The 21,786-nt window shown below is 42.8% G+C and overlaps 1 protein-coding gene and 1 long non-coding RNA gene across 7 annotated transcripts in view; one reads left to right on the forward strand and one right to left on the reverse strand.

Moving 5' to 3' along the window:
- Positions 1-21,786, reverse strand: part of LOC133383382 (uncharacterized) — a 75,983-nt gene that overhangs the window by 30,685 nt on the left and 23,512 nt on the right. The gene's annotated exons all lie outside the window — the stretch shown is intronic.
- Positions 1-21,786, forward strand: part of ECT2L (epithelial cell transforming 2 like) — a 71,670-nt gene that overhangs the window by 21,737 nt on the left and 28,147 nt on the right. For 5 of the 6 annotated variants that reach the window (XM_061623983.1, XM_061623986.1, XM_061623984.1 and 2 more), the window contains 6 exons: positions 10,995-11,088; positions 11,425-11,593; positions 15,896-16,018; positions 18,806-18,898; positions 20,006-20,191; positions 21,416-21,519. In XM_061623983.1, the coding sequence (XP_061479967.1) occupies positions 10,995-11,088; positions 11,425-11,593; positions 15,896-16,018; positions 18,806-18,898; positions 20,006-20,191; positions 21,416-21,519 (769 nt within the window). The remainder of the gene's footprint in view (positions 1-10,994; positions 11,089-11,424; positions 11,594-15,895; positions 16,019-18,805; positions 18,899-20,005; positions 20,192-21,415; positions 21,520-21,786) is intronic. The other variant, XM_061623985.1, reaches the window with a different exon arrangement.

Genomic DNA, 21,786 nt, shown 5'->3' on the forward strand with positions numbered 1-21,786 from the left:
GGGCCCACTGTAGCCTAAACCTTTCACAGGGTCTTGTCAAGGGGACTCTAAGGAAACTGCATCCTAGGATGAAGCCTGGCAGGAGATAAAAGTTGCCTAGGCTAGATTTGACTCTGGCTTCCCCAAGGTTCCCCTCAGTTAATGGGAAAGGAACTGGGAGGAGAGGCAAGAAAAATATTGGAGGAGGGAGTAATTCCATCCTGTCTCTGCCCCCTCTCCTTCTCCCTGCCCCCAAGTTTCTCACAGATACGTTTGTATTGCCAGTGTTTGAATACAGTCTGTATGTCACATCTGCACATTTAAATCACTCTTATATCCAGTGCTCTTTTGGTAAAAAAATAAATTAATGAGGTGCCGGTATTCATATCTTGATAAAAGTACTGCGGGTACACAAATATCTGGCATGGGCAGAAGGAAAGAGGTGCCAGTACCCCATACCAGCGAGCACCAAAAAAGCCCTGCTTATACCATTGTAACTTTCATGGCTTCCTCCAAAGAATCCTGAAAACTCTACCCCCACAGAGGCATAATGCCCAGCACCCTTAACAAACTATAGTTCCAGGAATCTTTGTGGGAAATTATGACTGTTAAATTGGTATAAGAGTGCTTTAAACATGTAGATGTACTGTAGCTTAGTTGGAAAGAGCAGACACCTTGTACTATGGTACAGCTGGGAGCTATGTTGTCATATAACATGCCGTCTGGTACAAGGAACAATCCACCTTGAGTGAGTTTATAGACCTCTTTATGCCTCTTTTTATTCATGCAGCAGAGAAGACTTGCGTGTCCACTGATGTGAAACACTTGCCTTGGAATGTTTGCTTGTAGCCTAGCATAACATGATGGCCCATTAAGCTATTTGCTGGTGTGTAGCATTATGTCAGAGGGCACATTTCAAATTTTGAGAGTGATGGGGGGGGGACCTGTCACAAAATGGCTACCATGGGGGCATGGCATAACACAAAATTAGGAAGTAGCCATGGTGGAGCTTTTCCCTTAATTGTAGTTCCATATAAGAAAAGGCTGGCCCTGTTGAATTTCTGCCTGCCATCCAGCTGTTAAAGGCACAAGAACCCTGTTGTTCACCAAGGCCTAGAAAATGAGCTGCATTGAACACAAAGAGACTTTATTATTGTTGTTATTATTATTATTATTATTATTATTATTATTATTATTATTACTCTTTATTTTTACCCCGCCGTTTTTCCAAAACTGGAACTCAGGGCGGCTTACAAATAAAAACCACACATAGGTAAAAAACATACAAAAATATACAATTAAAATAGAATTAAACTATTCGTAACATTAAAACCATGAAACATACACTTAAGATACTAAGACAATTTAAAACATTACGAATAGGGCCATAGAACAATACAACAGACCTTATGAGGCCCTATCTTAAACATCTTCTAGTCCAAAAGCCTGTCGGAATAAAAAAGTCTTTGCCTGCCGACGGAAGGATAGCAAGGAAGGGGCCATTCGTGCTTCCCTAGGAAGAGTGTTCCAGAACCTGGGGGCAGCCACCGAGAAGGCCCTATCTTGCGTCCCCACCAATCGCGCTTGCGAAGGTGTTGGGACTGAGAGAAGGGCCTCTCCTGAGGATCTCAACACCCGGGTAGGCTCATATGGGGAGATACGGTCTGACAAATAGCCTGGACCTAGGCCGTATAGAGCTTTATAGGTCAAAATCAGCACTTTGAATTGTGACCGGAAACAAACTGGCAGCCAGTGAAGCTGTGTGACGCCCTTCCCTGGCTCTCCCTGTCAGGTTCCTACCTGCTCGTGGTTACTGCCTGTCTCTAGGCACCACCAGGGACTCCACCAGTCCGGACTGTCCTTTTATATGGTTTCTCTCCCCGCTCTAGCACAGATCTCAACAGATCCCCCTGCTAGGCAACCACCAGTCACGTCCTAATACTAGTATTCCCAGAGACTCTGAATACTGGTATTGTTATTCTCTTCACCGCTGCCACCATTTGTTACAGTTCCCCTTCAGCCTTGGTCATTACCTTACCCTCCCTTCTGGTCTGTGAAACCCCAGCCAAGGATCAGGCCTTTGGTAAACCAAATTAAGTATTTATTAAAGATAACAAAGCTAACAAGATTAACAAGATTTCTTCTTAAGGCACATAAGCATATGGTTTTACTCAATACTAATCCGAACTCCACCCCCCTCCTTCTCCACTCTCTCCTGGTAAACCACTCTCTCAAACCCACCAAACAACCCACTCTTTCTCTTCTCCCCCCAGATTCCACTCTCACTCTTCCTTTTATACGTTCAGCCATTTTAAACACTCAGCCAATCATCTAGCATTCTACTGCCCATTCACTCCCCCTCCTCTTTCACTCCACTTACCATGTATCTTCTAAACAACCAACACTTACCATATATACATTAATATAGGAACATCACATTTCCCCCCCCCTTAAACAACGGCAGAGTATTATTCCTGTTCCAGGATTTATACGTCGCGTTAACAAATAAAAGTCTCTATGGGGAAAATGTCTTTCTTTGTTCCTCTGTCTGGTCACGTCACTGCAGTCCCAGCCAATTGCCTGGAAAGTCCTTCGGCCAGTACATTGTCCTTGCCTTTGATGAACTGGAAGTCCACTTGATAGTCCTGTAGGGCCCAGGACCACCTCTGCAGCATAGTGTTATGGTTTTTCATAGTCTGCAACCATAACAAGGCCCGATGATCCGTAGTCACTGTGAATCTTCGTCCCCACACGTATGGGCGCAACTTGTTCAGTCCCCACACAACCGCTAGGCACTCCTTCTGGACCGACGAATAGTTTTTCTCCCTCGACGTCAGCTTGCGACTCAGGTACGCCACTGGATGTCTGGTGCCTTCTCTCTCCTGCAGCAAGACGACTCCCAGCGCCAGGTCTGACGCATCTGTAGCCACGATGAATGGTTTCTCATAGTCTGGTGCTATTAATATGGGTCCTTGGCACAAGGCTTGCTTCAGTAGATCAAAAGCCTTCTGACATTCATCCGTCCATACCACACGCTCAGAACACTTCTTCTTTGTTAATTCATGCAAGGGGGTTGCTATTTCCCCAAAATTTCTCACAAACTTCCTATAAAATCCAGCCACACCCAGAAATGCCCTTACTTGTTTTTTGGTTAAGGGGATCGGCCACGCTTGTATTGCCTCCACCTTGCTCCATAAGGGGGTGATTTTCCCACTCCCCACCTTATGTCCTAAATAGATTACTTCCTTTAGTCCAAACTGGCATTTCTTAGCTTTTATTGTGAGGCCTGCTTTTCTTAATGCCTCTAATACTGTGGTCAGGTGTTGGACATGCTCAGGCACCGACTTGCTAAAAATGGCCACGTCATCGATATAGGCCACTGCAAAATCTGACATGCCTCGCAACACAGTATTGATTAGCCTCTGAAATGAACTTGGTGAGTTCCTTAGTCCCATGGGTAAGGTCACAAACTCATATAACCCATCTGGTGTACTGAAGGCAGTTTTGGCTCTGGATTGCTCGTCTAGTTCCATTTGCCAAAATCCATTACAGAGATCTAGTGTAGAGATAATGGTTGCTGCCCCCAATAACTCTAACATTGCGTCTACCCTAGGCATAGGATACGCATCTGGGACAGTAATTTTATTGATTAGCCGATAATCAATGCAAAACCTTGTCGTTCCATCTTTTTTCGGAACCAGGACAATACTTGAGGCCCAGGGACTGATGGATTCCCTGATCACTCCTAATTCCAGCATATCTTCCACCTCCTTTTTGATCTCATTCAAAACTTTCCCATTCACACGGTACGGAACAGATCTGATTGGGGCATGATCTCCAGTATCAATGGAATGTATAACTATACTGGTTCGGCCAGGTTTGTTGCTAAAGAGATTCCTATAGGTTTTCAAAACTCTCAGAATCTCCTCTTTTACTTCCTCCTTCGCCTCCTCTGACCATTCCACTTGATCTACCCCTCCTTTGTCTTTGCTTTCCTGTACCAAATCTGGAAGTTCAGGCCCACTTCCCTCAGGGAATAAGGTAACTTGCAACACCTGTGCATCCCTGGTATGGTAAGGCTTCAACATATTTACATGAACCACTTTGCTTTTGTTTAATTGGTCTGTGGTAATTACATACGTCACTGTGTCAAGCCTTTCTCTGATGGTATATGGTCCTTCCCAGTTAGCCTGTAATTTGTCATGTTTCCTGGGTATGAACGCCATAACCATATCTCCCACATCATACACACGTTCCCTGGCTGTTCTGTCATACCAGTAACGTTGCTATTCCTGTGCTTGACTCAAATTCTTTTCCACCACCTCCATCACTGATGTTAATTTATTGCGGAATTCCAATACAAAATCTACTACAGAAGTTTTGTACTCTCCCAGGGTTCCTTCCCATGAATTTTTTAATAGTTCCAAAGGTCCCCTCACTTTTCTAGTGAACATCAGTTCAAAGGGTGAGAAGCCTGTTGACTCCTGAGGGACTTCTCTGTATGCAAATAAGAAGCATCCCAACCATTCATCCCAGTCTTGTGGGTGATCTTGAACATAGCTTCTGATCATGCCCTTCAAAACGCCACTGAATCTCTCTGTTAACCCATTAGTGGCGGGATGGTAAGTAGTGGTCTTTAGATGTTTTAGACCACAACATTTCCACATACATTGCATCACTTCTCCCATGAATACACTGCCTTGATCCGTCAGCACTTCATGAGGGAAACCCAGCCTCATAAAGATTTTTAATAAAGCCTCTGCCACTACAGGGGCTTCTACAGATCTTAGTGCTTCTGCGTCTGGGTACCTGGTGGCAAAATCCACCACCACCACTAGATATTTCTTGCCATGCCTTGTGGGTTTGGAAAAAGGGCCCACCAAATCTATTCCCACTCTATAAAAGGGTTGTCCAATTATAGGAAGGGGCTTTAAGGGTGCCTTAGTCTTTACTCCACTTTTTCCCACCTTTTGGCATATTCCACAAGATAGACAATGTTGTTTTACATCTTTGGAGATGTTTGGCCAATAATAGTGTCCAGCCAATCTCCTCTTGGTCTTTTGTATTCCTAGATGTCCTGCACATGGGACATCGTGGGCTACCTCTAGCAATCTGGTTCTGTATTTGCTAGGTACTATCAATTGCTTCACTGGTTCACATTCATCCTTTCTCTCAGCAGGCATCCACAGTCTATATAAAATCCCATTCTCACACACAACTTGATTCCTCAGTTTGTCAGTGAAAGGAATCTGTTGGGTCAGAGCTTGTTCCTTTATCTGCTTCAAACTTATATCTTTATGCAGCTCTTCCCTGAATTGCTCTGCTTCTTTCTTATCAGAGACCACTTGATACAGTTTGTCTCCTTCAGCAGGCCTGCTAGTGGTTGCTATGGTGACCTGAGGCTGGTTAACAGATTCCACCCTGTTTGTTTCAGCCCCCCTTAATATGGCTTCTTTTTCTCTGCCAATTTGCTGTCTGGTCACTACATAGATCTTTCCTTGGGCTCCCATTACATCTCTTCCCAGTATTACTGGTTTTTGTTGCTGGGCATTAATGCCTACTTTATATCGGCCCTCTCGGTCTCTCCAAGTCATTTCCACCAGGGCCACAGGCAAACTTTCTGGTTGACCCCTCACTCCTTGGATAGTCACAGTTTCCTGAGGTAATATTACCTCAGATTTTATTAAATCTGGCCTCAGTAATGTCTGAGCGGCACCAGTATCAAGCAATGCCCAATAATTTGCCCCTTGTACACTCACTTCCTCTCTGAGACTCGAATCAAGGTCTGTTACTTCTGTCCAGTTTATCTGGCAGAACTGAACCATTTTCGCTGTTTCTAAAGCCTTGGGCTCTGTTTTCACTGCCCTTGTCTGAGCAGGATTACTAATAGGGTTGGCAACCTCACATTGAAAACGTAGGTGCCCCGGTCTACCACATTTGTAGCATAATTTCTCCTCACTTTTAGGGCACACAGATCCACTCTGGGGTGTCCTGTGCCCTTCAGATTTTACTGGAGGACTCACTCGCTGTGGCACCACATCCCTTCTGCCAGCATTATATGGTCTGGGTTTAAAATCTCTTGATGTTTTCCCCACCCAGCCAGTTCTATTGGAGGCGAAGTGATCCGCCATCTCTGCGGCCTCCTGCACCGATGTAGGGGAACGGTCTTTGACCAGGAGCCTTATTTCTGGTGGTAACTGATGGTATAATTGATCCAGTATCATGAGGCTTTTCACCTCTTCCACAGACTGAGCTTTGGCACTACTCATCCACTTTCCAAATATATCCATCAATTTTGCTCCCAGTTCCACAAAAGACCTCCCTGTCTGTATCTGGCAGTTTCTGAAAAGCTTTCTAAAATAATCAGGCCCCAGTCTGAATCTTTTAAACACTGCTTCTTTGAATTCAGCATAGGTGACGGGCCTGTCTGAGGGGAAATATTGGTATACCTCTGCCAATTCCCCTTTAATCAGGTTTGATAAATACTGCATGTATTTATCTTCAGGTAGCCCCCACAACTGAGCTGCCTTTTCAAAGGTTGTGAGATAAATTTGAGGATCTTGACCAGGCTCATAGACAGCAAAGTCCTTTGGAGTAATTTTTATTTTTGCTCCATCTCTGTCTTTCCTTGTCTCATCAGAATGAAACTTCTCTCTTTCAAATTTTAACTTTTCTGCCTGTAATTCCGCATCCACTCTCATTCTCTCAGTTTCCATCCGCAATCTTTCAGTTTCCAACTCCCTCTGCTTGTCTTTCCCATCAGCTTCCATCCTCAATCTCTCAGCTTCCAACTCCCTCTGCTTGTCTTTTTCCTCAGCCTCCCATCTTAACTTCTCTCTCAAGTACTCTATATAAGCGGGATTGCTTAAATATCCTTCTGGGGTCTCTTCCCTGACAGGTTGTTTTTGCTGGGCAGTTGCAAATCCTATAAGTGCTACCCTCAATTCATCTACCCCTTTACCCTCGTGAGGTAAATTGAATGTTATGCACTTCTCCACCAGCTCCTCTCTTTTCATCTTTATGTATTCAGCCATATTGTTGGAGTTCACTCACTCTTTGCCACACACTCTTTGCCAGTCACTCTCACAAGTAATCTTTATTTGTTATTTCTGTTTGCCACACCACTGTTAGGGATTCTCTAGTATTCGTATCTCACTGCTACAGCCAACACCTGTGACGTTTTCTCCTGTGTTCGTATCCCACCGCTACCACCACATGTGACGCCCTTCCCTGGCTCTCCCTGTCAGGTTCCTACCTGCTCGTGGTTACTGCCTGTCTCTAGGCACCACCAGGGACTCCACCAGTCCGGACTGTCCTTTTATATGGTTTTTCTCTCCGCTCTAGCACAGATCTCAACAGATCCCCCTGCTAGGCAACCACCAGTCACGTCCTAATACTAGTATTCCCAGAGACTGAATACTGGTATTGTTATTCTCTTCACCGCTGCTACCATTTGTTACAGTTCCCCTTCAGCCTTGGTCATTACCTTACCCTCCCTTCTGGTCTGTGAAACCCCAGCCAAGGATCAGGCCTTTGGTAAACCAAATTAAGTATTTATTAAAGATAACAAAGCTAACAAGGTTAACAAGATTTCTTCTTAAGGCACATAAGCATATGGTTTTACTCAATACTAATCCGAACTCCACCCCCCTCCTTCTCCACTCTCTCCTGGTAAACCACTCTCTCAAACCCACCAAACAACCCACTCTTTCTCTTCTCCCCCCAGATTCTACTCTCACTCTTCCTTTTATACGTTCAGCCATTTTAAACACTCAGCCAATCATCTAGCATTCTACTGCCCATTCACTCCCCCTCCTCTTTCACTCCACTTACCATGTATCTTCTAAACAACCAACACTTACCATATATACATTAATATAGGAACATCACAAGCTGTCGCAAAGGGGGTTGTATGGTCCCTGTAACCAGCTCCAGTTAGCACTCTGACTGCAGCTCTTTGTACCAGTTTAAGTTTCCGAACAGTCTTCAAAGGCAGCCCCACGTAGAGCACGTTACAGTAATCTAAATGGGATGTAACTAAGGCATGCATCACTGTAGTCAAATCAGGCATCTCCAGGAATGGGCACAGCTGGCGCACCAGTCTTAGCTGGGCAAAAGCACTCCTGGCCACTGCAGAGACCTGGGCCTCCATGTTCAAAGCTGAGTCCAGGAGCACACCCAAACTGCGAACCTGTGTCTTCAGGGGGAGTGTAACCCCATTCAGCACAGGCTGAATCCCTATTCCCTGATTTGCCTTTCGACTAACCAGGAGCACCTCTGTCTTGTCTGGATTTAATTTCAATTTGTTCGCCCTCATCCAGTCCATCACTGATGCCAGGCACCGGTTCAGGACCAGGACAGCTTCCTTGGCTTTAGGTGGAAAGGAAAAATAGAGTTGGGTGTCATCTGCATACTGATGACACCGAACCCCAAACCCCCGGACAACCTCACCCAGCGGTTTCATGTAGATGTTAAATAACATGGGGGACAAAACTGAGCCCTGAGGGACCCCATATGTCAATGGCCAAGGAGTTGAACAGGAATCCCCCAGCACCACCTTCTGGGTGCGTCCCTCCAGGAAGGAGCCGAGCCACCGCAACACAGTGCCCCCAAGTCCCATCCTGGCAAGGCGGCCCAGAAGGATACCATGGTCGATGGTATCGAAAGCTGCTGAGAGGTCCAGTAGAACCAACAGGGACACACTTCCCCTGTCCAGCTCTCTGCGTAGGTCATCCACCAAGGCGACCAAAGCCGTCTCTGTCCCGTAGCCGGGCCTGAAACCAGACTGAAATGGGTCAAGATAATCCGTTTCATCCAAGAATCTCTGGAGCTGGGCAGCCACCACACGCTCTATTACCTTACCCAGAAATGGAATGTTGGAGACTGGCCGATAGTTACCCATTATAGAGGGATCCAGGGAGGGCTTTTTCAACAAAGGTCTTACAACTGCCTCTTTTAGGCACATTGGAATTCTGCCTTGTTGTAAAGAGGCATTTACCACTCCCCTCACCCAGTCGGCCAGTCCCCCTCTGGCACTCTTAATGAGCCAGGAAGGGCAAGGGTCTAGCAAACATGTGGTGGGTCTCGCCTCTCCAAGGATCTTGTCCACATCCTTGGGCTGTACAAATTGAAAAGAATCCATTGTTATTGGACAAGCAGGAGCCAAAGTTACATCCCTTGAGACTGTATCAATTTTAGCGTCCAAGTCAGAGCGAATCTGAGCGACTTTATCTGCAAAGTGCTGTGCAAATTCTTGACAGTGGACTGTTGAGTGGTCTATATTACCCTCTTGGGAGCCTGAATGTAAAAGACCCCTGACCACTCGAAACAGCTCCGCTGGATGGCTCCCTGCAGACACAATGGTGGCAGAAAAGAAAAGTTTCTTCTTTACCCGCTCTGCCACGGAGTAGGCCTTCAAATAGGCTCTAGCCTGTGTTCGGTCAGACTCGTTCCGAGTCTTCCGCCAACGTTGCTCTAGTCCCCGTCTTATTCGTTTCATCGCCACTAGCTCCCTGGTAGACCAAGGAGCTGGTTTGGCTCCACCCTGTGAGAGGGGACGCTCCAGGGCAATCGTGTCCACCGCCCTGGCCATTTCCCCATTCCAGAGGTCAACCAGGGCTTCGACAGAATCACCTGCCAAGGTGACAGGAAAATCCCCAAGAGCCATCAGGAAACCATCCGGATCCATCAGTCTCGTGGGGTGGACCATCCTAATCGGTCCCCCACCCCGGCAGAGGTTCTGAGTCCCAGTGAGTCTAAATCCAACCAGGTAGTGATCTGTCCATGACAACGGAACTACAGAAAGTTCCTCCACACCAAGATCACCATCATCCCAACCCGCACAGAAAACAAGGTCCAAAGTGTGGCCAGCGGCATGAGTGGGGCCAGATAATACTTGGGACAGACATGGTTGTCATGGAGGCCATGAAGTCCTGAGCCACTCCCGACAGAGCGGTCTCGGCATGGATGTTGAAGTCACCCAATACCACAAGCCGTGGGGACTCCAACACCAACCCTGAGACCACCCTGGCTAGCTCAGGAAGGGAGACTGTTGAGCAGCGGGGTGGGCGGTACACCAACAGAATCTCTATTCTGTCCCGGCCACCCAACTTCAAATATACAGATTCGAACCCTGAAGACTGTGGGAGAGGGCACCTGGTCAGGGAGATGGTATCACGATAGATCACTGCAACTCCACCTCCCCATCCCCCAGGTCTCGCCTGCTGTTGCACGGAGAAACCTGGCGGGCAAAGCTGGGAGAGATTAACCCCCCCAGCTTCATCCAACCAGGTCTCTGTGATACAAGCCAGGGCGGCGTGCTCATCCAGGATCAAATCCTGAATGGCCGTTGTTTTACCAGTCACTGACCTGGCATTCACAAGCAGCATTTGTAACCCAGGGGAACTGTCACCACAGCTGTCCAGACTATTTGAATGGGGAGACAGTTTGGGGGCAACCAACACCCTATTACGCTTCCATCTCCCCCGATGACATAACTGTCTCCCCACTCCGTATCTCCCTCTGCCCAAAACATGAATGGCAGCCCCCTGGTTCCCCTCCCCTACCCACTTACATTGAAAACACATCCTTCCTTAACAGCAGGCAAGACTATACTCTTAAAACCAACAGAACTTACTTCTGAAGAGACATGTATACCATTGTACTGTACTTTAACTATACAGTGAATTCTTAATGAATCCTGGTCTTTAGCTCCTGCAAAGCAGGAGACATGCTTAAGTCTCTTTGCAAAGTTTTCACATTTGCCTTTTGGAGGGAGGGGCATTCCGAGGCTGGCTCATTTCATGTAAATGGCTTAGAAGATACCTGCATATTTTGCTCCATAAATTTCATTATAGAGACTTTTTTTTCTTAATGAAAGCTCAAATTATGGGCTATGTGTGGGGGGATCACTGAAGGTCTTTGCAGGTGCCATGGTACCCACAGGTGACAGGTTGCAACTCCTGTTATAGTCAGAATGCTGCTGGTAGCCACTCTCATCCTGTCTCATCTTGCAGACATTGTTGGACTGTTTCTCGAAGGGATGCTAACAGGATGCATGCTCTTCAGCCACACCTAGTCTTGATATCATCCCACATTCCTGCTTATGAGGTATCCTCATTGTCTTATTTTAAAGCAATAATATTTATTAGCAAGTGAAGTTATGACTTTGTAAAACAGTAGCTTTGACTGTTTCATAAAATATGAATAATATTTTAAATGTAACTTAAATTCCTTTAATATTTAGTCATAAAATATAATAGCCTAATATCACATGCATTATAACCAATAACAAGGGATTTTAAATTTACCATAATAGCTCATTACCAGGAATAGCCCATTGCATTGTTGTTAGTATAATTCTAAAAGACCAAATTTCTATCAATGTTTACCTCTTACTCTCACTTTTTTGTTCAGTATTGCCTTTCTTTACTCTTTTTGTTTTAGATGGTTGTGGACAGTGTTAAGCCTGGAGTGGTTCCTGTAGTGTATGATCATAGTGGCACAACATTGGAAAGCCTCCTTTATTATGTAGGAAAGGCTTTGGATGGCCAAACAGCAAAGAGCATTGGAATTGTTAGTGATGGAGACTCCAGAGGGATTAACTTGCTTCAAGGTGGGATTGACTTAAAACAGTTAAAAACACTTGAACCGATCACACAGTATTTAGTATTGTAGAGCAATATTGCATGGGAAAATTAATATATAAAGGGCAAGTTTTGTTTCCTGTAATAAGCTTCTGGCAGCCTGGCTCTGAGCTTCCTTGGAGATATGTTATAGTCAGTGAAGGAAGTTGGACCTGTACATTGTCCTGATTTGTCTCTTCTCCAATTGAATGTGCAGAGCAAATTTGGCACAATACAGTTCCTTTAGAGAAAAGACTAACATGATATGAAATACAATTGTTGAAGTTGGCACAGTTTACATTATTATTACTGACACTAAATTCCTGCAAGCTCCCTCAAATCCAAGGTTTTAACAATGAATGCATTTAATAAGAAGATAGCCTAAAAGGCATACATTTGTTAACATTATCTATAAACTTATTTTGTTTATCTATTTATTGGTAATATATAAGGCAGGGATTATCAACACAGTGATTGAGGGCACCATGTGCCCATACAGGCCTTAACTGGTGCCTGCAGGGTCCCCTCTTCACCCCCTCCTAAAATTAGGCTTGAAAGAAGAATTCTGTTGTAGCCAATAGAATACGTTGCAGTGTGTGATTAGTTGCTGGGTGTTGGTGGTGCCCACAACAGTTTATCCAATTTGCAAATGTTCCCACAGGTCCTGTGATGAGGTAATATTTACTGTGTATTGTATTATCTATGATGTATTTATGTAAAATATTTTATGTAAAATATGAGTGCTATATTCACAATATTGGTATTCTATATATATATTAAGGAATTTTATAAACCACTTAAAACATTTTTATAAACCATTTAATCACAGGTGGCGTGTATGAAACAGTAAAACAATAATTGATAAAATACAGATATAAATAATTTAAAAACCAGTATACATTATTGAATTATACATCCGCATAGACTGGCTGAAATAAAAAAAAGTTGTTAGCCGGCGCCTACTGCACAATGAAACTGAGATATATTTTGCATTAGATATATAAAATTAATGTTATATGACACAGTATCCAAAATGCAACACGAGATAGTGCTGGAGGATGAGACCCCCAGGTCAGAAGGCACTCACTGAGCTACTGGGGAAGAACAAAGGACAAGTACGAGTAGAGCTGTGACTAATGACACAGCTGGATCAAAGCCGAAAGGAAGCCCAGAGGCTGATGCGCACAGATGTGAAAGGAGAGTCCAGAGTTGTACGACGCACACAAAAGGAATTTGGAATGTGACAAGCATGAACCAGGGAAAGTTAGAAATTGTCAAGCAAGAAATGGAATGCATCAGCATTACAATACTTGGTGTGAGCGAACTAAAATGGATGGGAATGGGACATTTCCAATCAGGCAACTACAAAATATTTTATGCTGGAAATGAGAAATTAAGAAGAAATGGGGTTGCTTTAATAGTGAGAAGTGATGTAGCAAGAGCAATTAGGAACTACAACGCAAGGTCTGAGCAAGTGATATCAGAGAGATTAAATGGGAAACCTATCAACATAACCATCATCCAAGTCTATGCTTCGACGGCAAACGCAGAAGAAGAGGAATTGGAGAGATTTTACGCAGAAGTACAGGAAGAAATTGATCACACCAAAACAAGATGTGCTGATAATCATGGGGGATTGGAATGGAAAATTAGGGAACAGAGAAGAATTAGGAATTGTGGGGAAATGGGGCCTAGGAGACAGAAACGAAGCAGGAGAAAGACTTACTGAATTCTGTGAAGCCAATAATTTGTTTCTTGCGAACGCATTTTTTGAACAACCGAAAAGACGACTGTACACGTGGACATCACCAAATGGTCAATATAGGAATCAAATTGATTATATAATTGGTAGCAGAAGATGGAGAAGTTCCATACTTTCTGCAAAAACAAGACCAGGAGCAGACTGTGGTACAGATCATGAACTGGTCATAGCGAAAATCAGAGTAAAGCTAAAGAAGAACAACAAAGCAATCATAATGCCAAAATACAATTTAAATAACATCCCAGAAGAAAATAAAGATCAAATAAGGAACCGGTTTGAGGCTTTAAACTTAGTTGACAGACAACCAGAAGAACTATGGAATGAAGTCAGAGACGTTATCAGAGAAGAATGCAAAAAGACAATACCTCTAGTTAAAAAGAGAGAAAGACCTCAATGGATGACTGAAGAAACTCTTCAAATGGTTAAAGAGAGAAGGAAAGCAAAAGCAAAAGGAGATAGAAACACAGTCAGAACCCTAAATGCAACTATACAACGACTAGTATGTAGGACAAAGAGAACTATTACAATAGTTACTGTATAGAAATAGAAGAGGACAACAAAAAGGGTAGAACAAGAGCCCTATTCCAAAAGATTAGAGAAATGAAAGGGGAATTTAAACCAAGAGTAGGGATGTTGAATAATCAACAGGGGAACATACTGACTGACCGAGATGAAATAAAAGGAAGATGGAAGCAATACACTGAAGAACTCTATAAAAGAGATGCCAGGATGACAGATTCATTCATGGAGGAACCATATGATGAAGAACCAGAAATTTTAGAATGCGAGGTGAAAGCTGCTCTTAAAATACTTGGAAGAAACAAATCACTAGGCATAGATGGCATACCAATAGAGTTGCTACAAGCTACTGAGACTGAATCAGTCCAAATTTTGACTAAAATCTATCAAGAAATATGGAAAACTAAACAACGGCCCACAGACTGGAAGCGTTCAATATATATCCCAATTCGAAAGAAAGGGAATCCCAGGGAATGCAGTAATTATCAAACTATTGCCTTAATATCCCATGCAAGTAAAGTAATGCTCAAGATTCTACAACAAAGACTTTTGCCATATATGGAGCGAGAAATACCAGACGTCCAAGCTGGATTGAGAAAGGGAAGAGGTACCAGAGATCATATCGCAGACATACGTTGGATAATGGAACAGACTAAGGAATTTCAGAAGAAAATCACCCTGTGCTTTATAGATTACAGCAAAGCCTTTGACTGTGTAGATCATGAAAAACTATGGAATGCTTTAAAAGAAATGGGGGTGCCACAGCATCTGATTGTCCTGATGCGCAATCTATACTCTGCACAAGAGGCTACTGTAAGGACAGAATATGGAGAAACCGATTGGTTCCCCATCGGAAAGGGTGTGAGACAGGGTTGTATTTTATCACCCTATTTGTTTAATCTGTACGCAGAATATATCATACGGAAAGCAGGATTGGACCAAGATGAAGGAGGTGTGAAAATTGGAGGGAGAAACATCAATAATTTAAGATATGCAGACGATACCATACTACTAGCAGAAACCAGTAATGATTTGAAACAAATGCTGATGAAAGTTAAAGAGGAAAGCACAAAAGCAGAACTACAGCTGAACGTCAAAAAGACTAAAGTAATGACAACAGAAGATTTATGCAACTTTACAGTTGACAATGAGGACATTGACCTTGTCAAGGATTATCAATACCTTGGCACAGTCATTAACCAAAATGGAGACAATAGTCAAGAAATCAGAAGAAGGCTAGGACTGGGGAGGGCAGCTGTGAGAGAACTAGAAAAGTTCCTCAGCTGTAAAGATGTATCACTGAACACTAAAGTCAGGATCTTTCAGACCATGGTATTTCCGATCTCTATATATGAATGTGAAAGTTGGACAGTGAAAAAAGCTGATAAGAGAAAAATCAACTCATTTGAAATGTGGTGTTGGAAAAGAGCTTTGCGCATACCATGGACTGCAAAAAAGACAAACAATTGGGTGTTAGAACAAATTAAACCAGAACTGTCACTAGAAGCTAAAATGATGAAGCTGAGGTTATCATACTTTGGACACATAATGAGAAGACATGATTCATTAGAAAAGATAATAATGCTTGGAAAAACAGCAGGGAGGAGAAAAAGTGGAAGGCCAAACAAGAGATGGATTGATTCCATAAAGGAAGCCACAGACCTGAACTTACAAGATCTGAACAGGGTGGTTCATGACAGATGCTCTTGGAGGTCATTGACTCATAGGGTCGCCATAAGTCGTAGTCGACTTGGAGGCACATAACAACAACATGACTTCAAGTCGATTACGACTTATGGTGACCCCATGAATCAGTGATCTCCAAGAGCATCTGTTATAAACCACCCTGTTCAGATTTTGTAAGTTCAGGTCTGTGGCTTCCTTTATGGAATCAACCCATCTCTTGTTTGGTCTTCTTCTTTTTCTACTCCTGTTTTTATATAAAATTATAAATGTCTTTTAAAAACAACCAGACTTTGATTGTTTGCTTTGTTGACTTAATTTCATTAAGGCTGCAGAATCAGTACCAAGAACCTTTGTAAACCGGAGGTGAGAGAATTTTGGGAGAAGTTAAGCTGTGTAATGCTTGAAGAGGATGGTTGTATAGATGCCTTTGTTCCTCTGGCAGCTTCAGGTAAGTTCTATAGGGCACCATGGCTAGTCCTTTTACTTTGCTTATGAATGGTCTAATCCAATAATAATAATAAAAACCAACAAGCCTTAAAACGTTAAAAACTTGTTTCAAACTACAACCTTTATTGAGGAAGCTGCCATATTATGTAAACACTCCTCTCTTCCAAGTTTCCGGTCTGTATCTGAGATACTAGGTTCTCAGATGGTAAAATCCAGAGCTGCTGGAAGCTTTTAGTAGCTACTCGCCCTACTACCTTCTGGGATTATGCCAATATTAACTGGCACTGAATAATAGGATCTCCTCCTTCCAATGCAGTCTACAACTTTTAAGGACATTTGGGAGAGACAAACATGTTCACATTTATGCTGGCAGAGCCATTTGTTCATGGTGTCAGGACATCCTTAAAGCACCAATGTAACTACTAATTCAGTCATCGACACTTATGTGCTGGCACAGCTTGTGTTATAATTGGCCTTGAAGTGCCACAAATTTGAAGCATTGTTTTGATATCAGCTTCTTTTCCCTCTTGGATATTTTAGAAGAAATCTTCAGTGGCAGAGAAACTGTCTACAAATGATTCCCCCCCCACACACACATTATGGGGGAAAGAGTCTTTATTGTCTACAGAGAGGGGATTTCTGTTGGTAGTTCTGAAGGAAGAGGAAGGAGACGTTTCACTGACCATTTACAATGGGCTCATGTCATCCTCTTAACATGCATGTGAATATGCTTGTGTAGTGGATAGAGCATTATTTGTACCCATGGCATGGTGTAAGAAAGGGAGAAAGAACTGTGCATAGAGTTAATTGGAAGTTAAAATGACCACACTCTTTGTTGGTTACAGCTCAGAAAGTGTGGCATGGCATAGGGCAGGGTGTGGAACCTTTTTTAGCCTGAGAGCCACATTCTCTTCTGGACAACCTTCTGAGGGCCACATGCCCATTGTGGGCAGGGTCATAGGCAAACGTGGGTGGAGCAGCAAGCATACATTTTACCTTTTGTACTGTAGGCTAGTTTCTATCAAGGGTGTAGTTGTCCAGGGTCCCAGGGAGTCTTAGATCCCTTTCTGTTTTGGGAGCAGGGTCCCTGTGTCTCCAGTGTCCTTTCCTGCTGATTGGAGCCAATCAGAGCGAAAGGAGGCGAGTCAACCACTGGGAAGAAGTTCCTCTTAAAATTGCCCAAATGCAGTTACTCTTGAGTCTTAGTATGACAACCAAGAGGGGAAACTCAGCAAAGGAAGTTCCTTACCTTACTTAATCATTTGCCCATGTACTTACACAGAAAATAGTAGATCTAGCTGGAAGGCAACACATGGAGATCTGCATTGAGTGTTAGAATGCATCAGTAAGGGAAGTTCTCCAAACAAAGTATGAGACTGAAACCTCATTTTATTGTATAATCTTAGAAGGGGGCATGGCTGTGAAGTGTGGCGTGACTATCATGAAGGCACCCTGCACTTTTGAATTTGCCTCTATACTACTGGTTTCTACACTCACATATCCGACTCCATATATCATCCAGACTCCATCCAGGTTCTAGGCATTGGCCAGCCCAATACTAATACTATCCCAGCCCTGTATTAGAATAACATAGATGGGAGTAGCAGGACTTTCCAGTCCACTATGGTGTAAACTGGTATACCTAGGTGTATGACAGGTGTGCCATCTCCTAAGCTGGATGGGTCCTTGATGTGGCATCTCAAGATCCCTTAAGTATACCCCCAGTATTATTCATTGTATTATTGATGTGAGTGGATTTTTTCTTTTCATTCCTTTTTTGTTAAGCTTGCTATAAAAATTATGTATTTAAAAAGCATGTCCCCCAGAGGGGAAGGAGATAGGGAGCTGGATCTTCCCCAAGTGTAATGCCTCTATTATTTGGAAATAATGCCCCAAATGTAATCACACAGATGAGTTGAGAGCAGCACTGTAAATGGTCTCTCTTGCCTTGCTTCTTAAGCTATGCAACATAGCCTGTGGAGGCTGGTCCATTGGGACAAGTGGAGCATTGCCCCACCGACCTCACCCAGCCCCTACTTGTCTGCCTTCTTATTGACATTCAGTCCAAGAGGTGGTGGCCCTGTGTGTTAGCTTCCTCATCCTTTGTCTCAGTGTTGCCCTTTTAGAGCTCAGTAGGGAGGAGGACGGGGACAAAGCTGGGATTTTATTATCTATGGGTTGGACGCATACTTTGCTCCCATTAGTGGAGGGGGAAAAAAGGCAGTGACTTTTGCTGATTTCCCCCCACCCCGTGACACCTCCCACACTGTTCTGGAGTGGGCAATTGTGCTGCATTTGGGGTGGGTGGGAGAAGGGGAATTGATGAAAGCTACCTTCTGTCTCCACCAGAAGGATGTCTCCTCTGGATCGAAAGCTTTCAATGGACATAAGGAGCCTTTCCATCTGTGGAAGGTGGAGTCCAGATCCAACTCTTTGTTTTTAAGTACAGTAGGGCCCCACTCATATGGCGGGTTATGTTCCGGACCCCCGCTGAAAAGCAAAAACCGCTGAAAAGCGGAACTCATTGAATAGAATGGTGCGCAACGCCCGAAAACCGCTGTAAAAGCGGAACAAGCACCGTATGAGTGGGGCTTTAGTCTAATTGCGTCTAATTGAGACAGCTGCATTAGCGAAGCGCCATAAAGCAAAGCGCTGTAAAGCGGGGCCCTGCTGTATATAGAGGTTTTACTGTTGTAAACCATCTTGGCCACACTCATTGGAGCCAAAAGGCAGTTTTAAAATGTTTGAATGAATATTACGATATTTAGAAAAGTCTATAATTTTGCAGAAGCAGGCATGGAGGTCCTTTCACAGCTGTCTCATCTAACTGGAATGCTCTTCAGAACTCCCACAGGAATAGCAACTGGATCATATCAGCACAGTAAGTGGAAAACTACTATATGTAAAATACTCTGAGTTTGTATGTGATTTCAAGTCATATTTTAAATCTGCTACAGCCAATCTTACCCCTATGGCCAACTGGGCCATAAACAGAAATACTGGCACAAGCAAGAATGGAAGAACTTTTAAATATAGTGGTAATCACCTTTGCTACATATTCTTGCAATAACAATGCAATGTTGGCTTTGTGAGGCCACCTTTATGGGTTAAGAACTGCTGCCAATTAGAATAGATAGTATTGGACTAAATGAACCTGTGATCTGACTTGGCATAAGACAGATTCATATATCTTTAGTGTGTAGCTGTAAGCTTTCTTCTCCTGGTGAATTCTCCCTCACATGATCAGGGTAATACCATTTAAAAAAATAAAGAAGCAGTCTTTCAGTGCGTTTCTCTCCTTGATTAGGGGAGCAGGACAAGAAAACTGTTGTTAAGTAATGCCATTTAAAAAAAACCTGTCTACTTATATAAGTATATCTGTAAAATATGTATTGCATTATAATAAAAATGCTACATATAAAAGCAGTGGCTAAATATCTCCATAGATGAAAATATGTTTAGACACCTGGCCAAATATTTAGATTGGCCAATGTCTAAAGAAGCAGATTTTTAAGACTGGAAATTGGAAAGAAGAGCCATTCAGCTACCACATTAATTTGTATGCACCATCAGTTTGATTCACAGGTACTACCTGATAAAAACTCAACTAGCAGTTTTAGTTCTTAAATAAGTTTGATGAATACATGATATTTACAAAAAAAATAGCTAATTGGTTTCTGTGGTTGAGGAGCAGCCAATGTAGTGCTCTTTTGTTGTTGGACACCAACTCCCATCATCCCTGACCATTGTCCATGCTGGGGCTGATGGGAATTGGAGTCCAACAATATTGGGACAGCAGCATGTTGGCTACCCCTGCTCTAGTATGTATGAGTCTGTTCTTGGGATTAAAAGTCCAGTAGATCATCATGAATATAATACTTGTGATATCAAGGCTAGTTGTGTTCTCATCATACTTGCTAGTCGGGAAAAAAAACAAAACTATGGTTGCATAATCTAAGGCTGGGAAATAACTTGCTGTGTCTTATAGTCCTCAGTGAGTGGTTTGGGAACCAGAAAGACAGTCCTGCTCCTCCATCTCTCTACTTCACTGAGGTAAAACTGCAATTATGGCTCCGATTCACAGAACTGCTGGAAGATGTACTGAAGGCTGTCAGGAAAAAATTGAGACCCTATTTTTGTGATTTGCAGAAGAATATGACTGGCAAGATTTTTGGTAACTTCTCTCTCTGTTGCTTTCAAAATAACTTGTACCAAGCTTCTAAAGTTGAGCATTTTTAAGTGTGTTGAAGATCACTTTCTGTTCCATTATGTAGGGATGGCTCAATTATTATTTGATGTTCTGTTCTGAAGCAGGCATATTAAAGTACAATGTTCATGCCCACATGGTCAAGCATGAATAGCATCTGTATAATTTTTGTGGCAGTCCCATTCAATCAAGTCCCAATTAGAAATGAAGGTTATTGAGTATCTTTATTCATAGTTCGACTGGTTCACATGATTGTCCTTCATGTGAACTGTGTAGAGGAAATTTTTGTGCTTATCAGTGAGATGCTTAAGCCTAAAATGCATCTTGTATGCTTGGCTGTAATTTCCACTCCATGGATGGAAAATCCATTTTGTTCAAAGATACTACTCCACATAAGCTGACTCTTGCTTCTTTTACCAAAATACAGTATTATATAAATGTCAAAGTGCGGCAGCCAAAATGTTTAGGTTTCTTGTTATCTTGCTTTCATTCGTAAACAGATGTTAGAGTCCTTCCAAAATCATGAGAGATGTCCCTCCTTAGCAGCAGAGTTTAGTTTAATTTAATTTGTTTGAGGACAAAAGCCATCCTGTGTTTATTTCTTTCCTCTGCTGCATAAAGACTCGTCTTCTGTTTGCTGAAATAGCTTGTGCACTTACTTGATCATTGACTTCATAGGCTTAGGTAAAAAAATTCCTATTTGTATTTAGGACTGCACAGCAATGCAATCTACCTGAATACACTGGATTTGGGATTTAGGGGAATTTAAGTCTTGCTTGTTCTTGAACTGAATGCCCACTTCTGTCTGCTTTGTTCACTAGGGAAATCAAAGTTAGATATAGTCATGTTTAATTCCTTGGGTTCCAAGGCTAACAAATAAATTTTCTAAGAGAAGTTTTAGCATCACTCCATAGTGGGATCAACCAGCAACTAGGTCATGTGGAAGACTCTAGCAAGAATATGATCAGCTGCAGCACCAAGGTCATAACACATTTGTGGATTTAGGTGATGGCCTTGGAATTGATTAGCTGAAGCAATTGTGATGGTCTTGCCATGAGCTATGTGCTATACCCCATCAGACAATCTACTTTGCTGTAGATTCCTTTCTGCTATATAAAAAAAATTACTTCATCCTTTGATGGCAGGCCTGTGGCATCTGAAAGTGACTAACATGTAATTGATTACATGCAGGTCAGATTATGTTTGATGCGATGAGCTGGTCTGACGTTCAAGACAACCAAAGAATAGCCCAGGTTTTGGTTGAAGGATTAGCTGAATTCTCAAGAGGAAATTATGTAAGTTAAGCTTATTGTATTTTACGTACAGTATATTAAATTGTTATGCCCTCGAGTTTTGATTTTTGGAGCTTATTTAAAATCTGTTCCCATTCCCTTGAGGGTATTGCACTATATTTAAGCCAATTTAATGGACCCTAACGTTGGTGAGAATATTCTCATTGTGCTAGCACAGGCTCAGCTCACAAAAGCACTAATTGAGAGGCTCATGGAGAAAAGTTCCCCTCTTTTTTTTAAAAAAAAAAGTATTTTATTGTTATATGAAAA

This window comes from Rhineura floridana, chromosome 4 (genome assembly GCF_030035675.1).
Source record: "Rhineura floridana isolate rRhiFlo1 chromosome 4, rRhiFlo1.hap2, whole genome shotgun sequence".
Taxonomy (NCBI): Eukaryota; Metazoa; Chordata; class Lepidosauria; order Squamata; family Rhineuridae; genus Rhineura; species Rhineura floridana.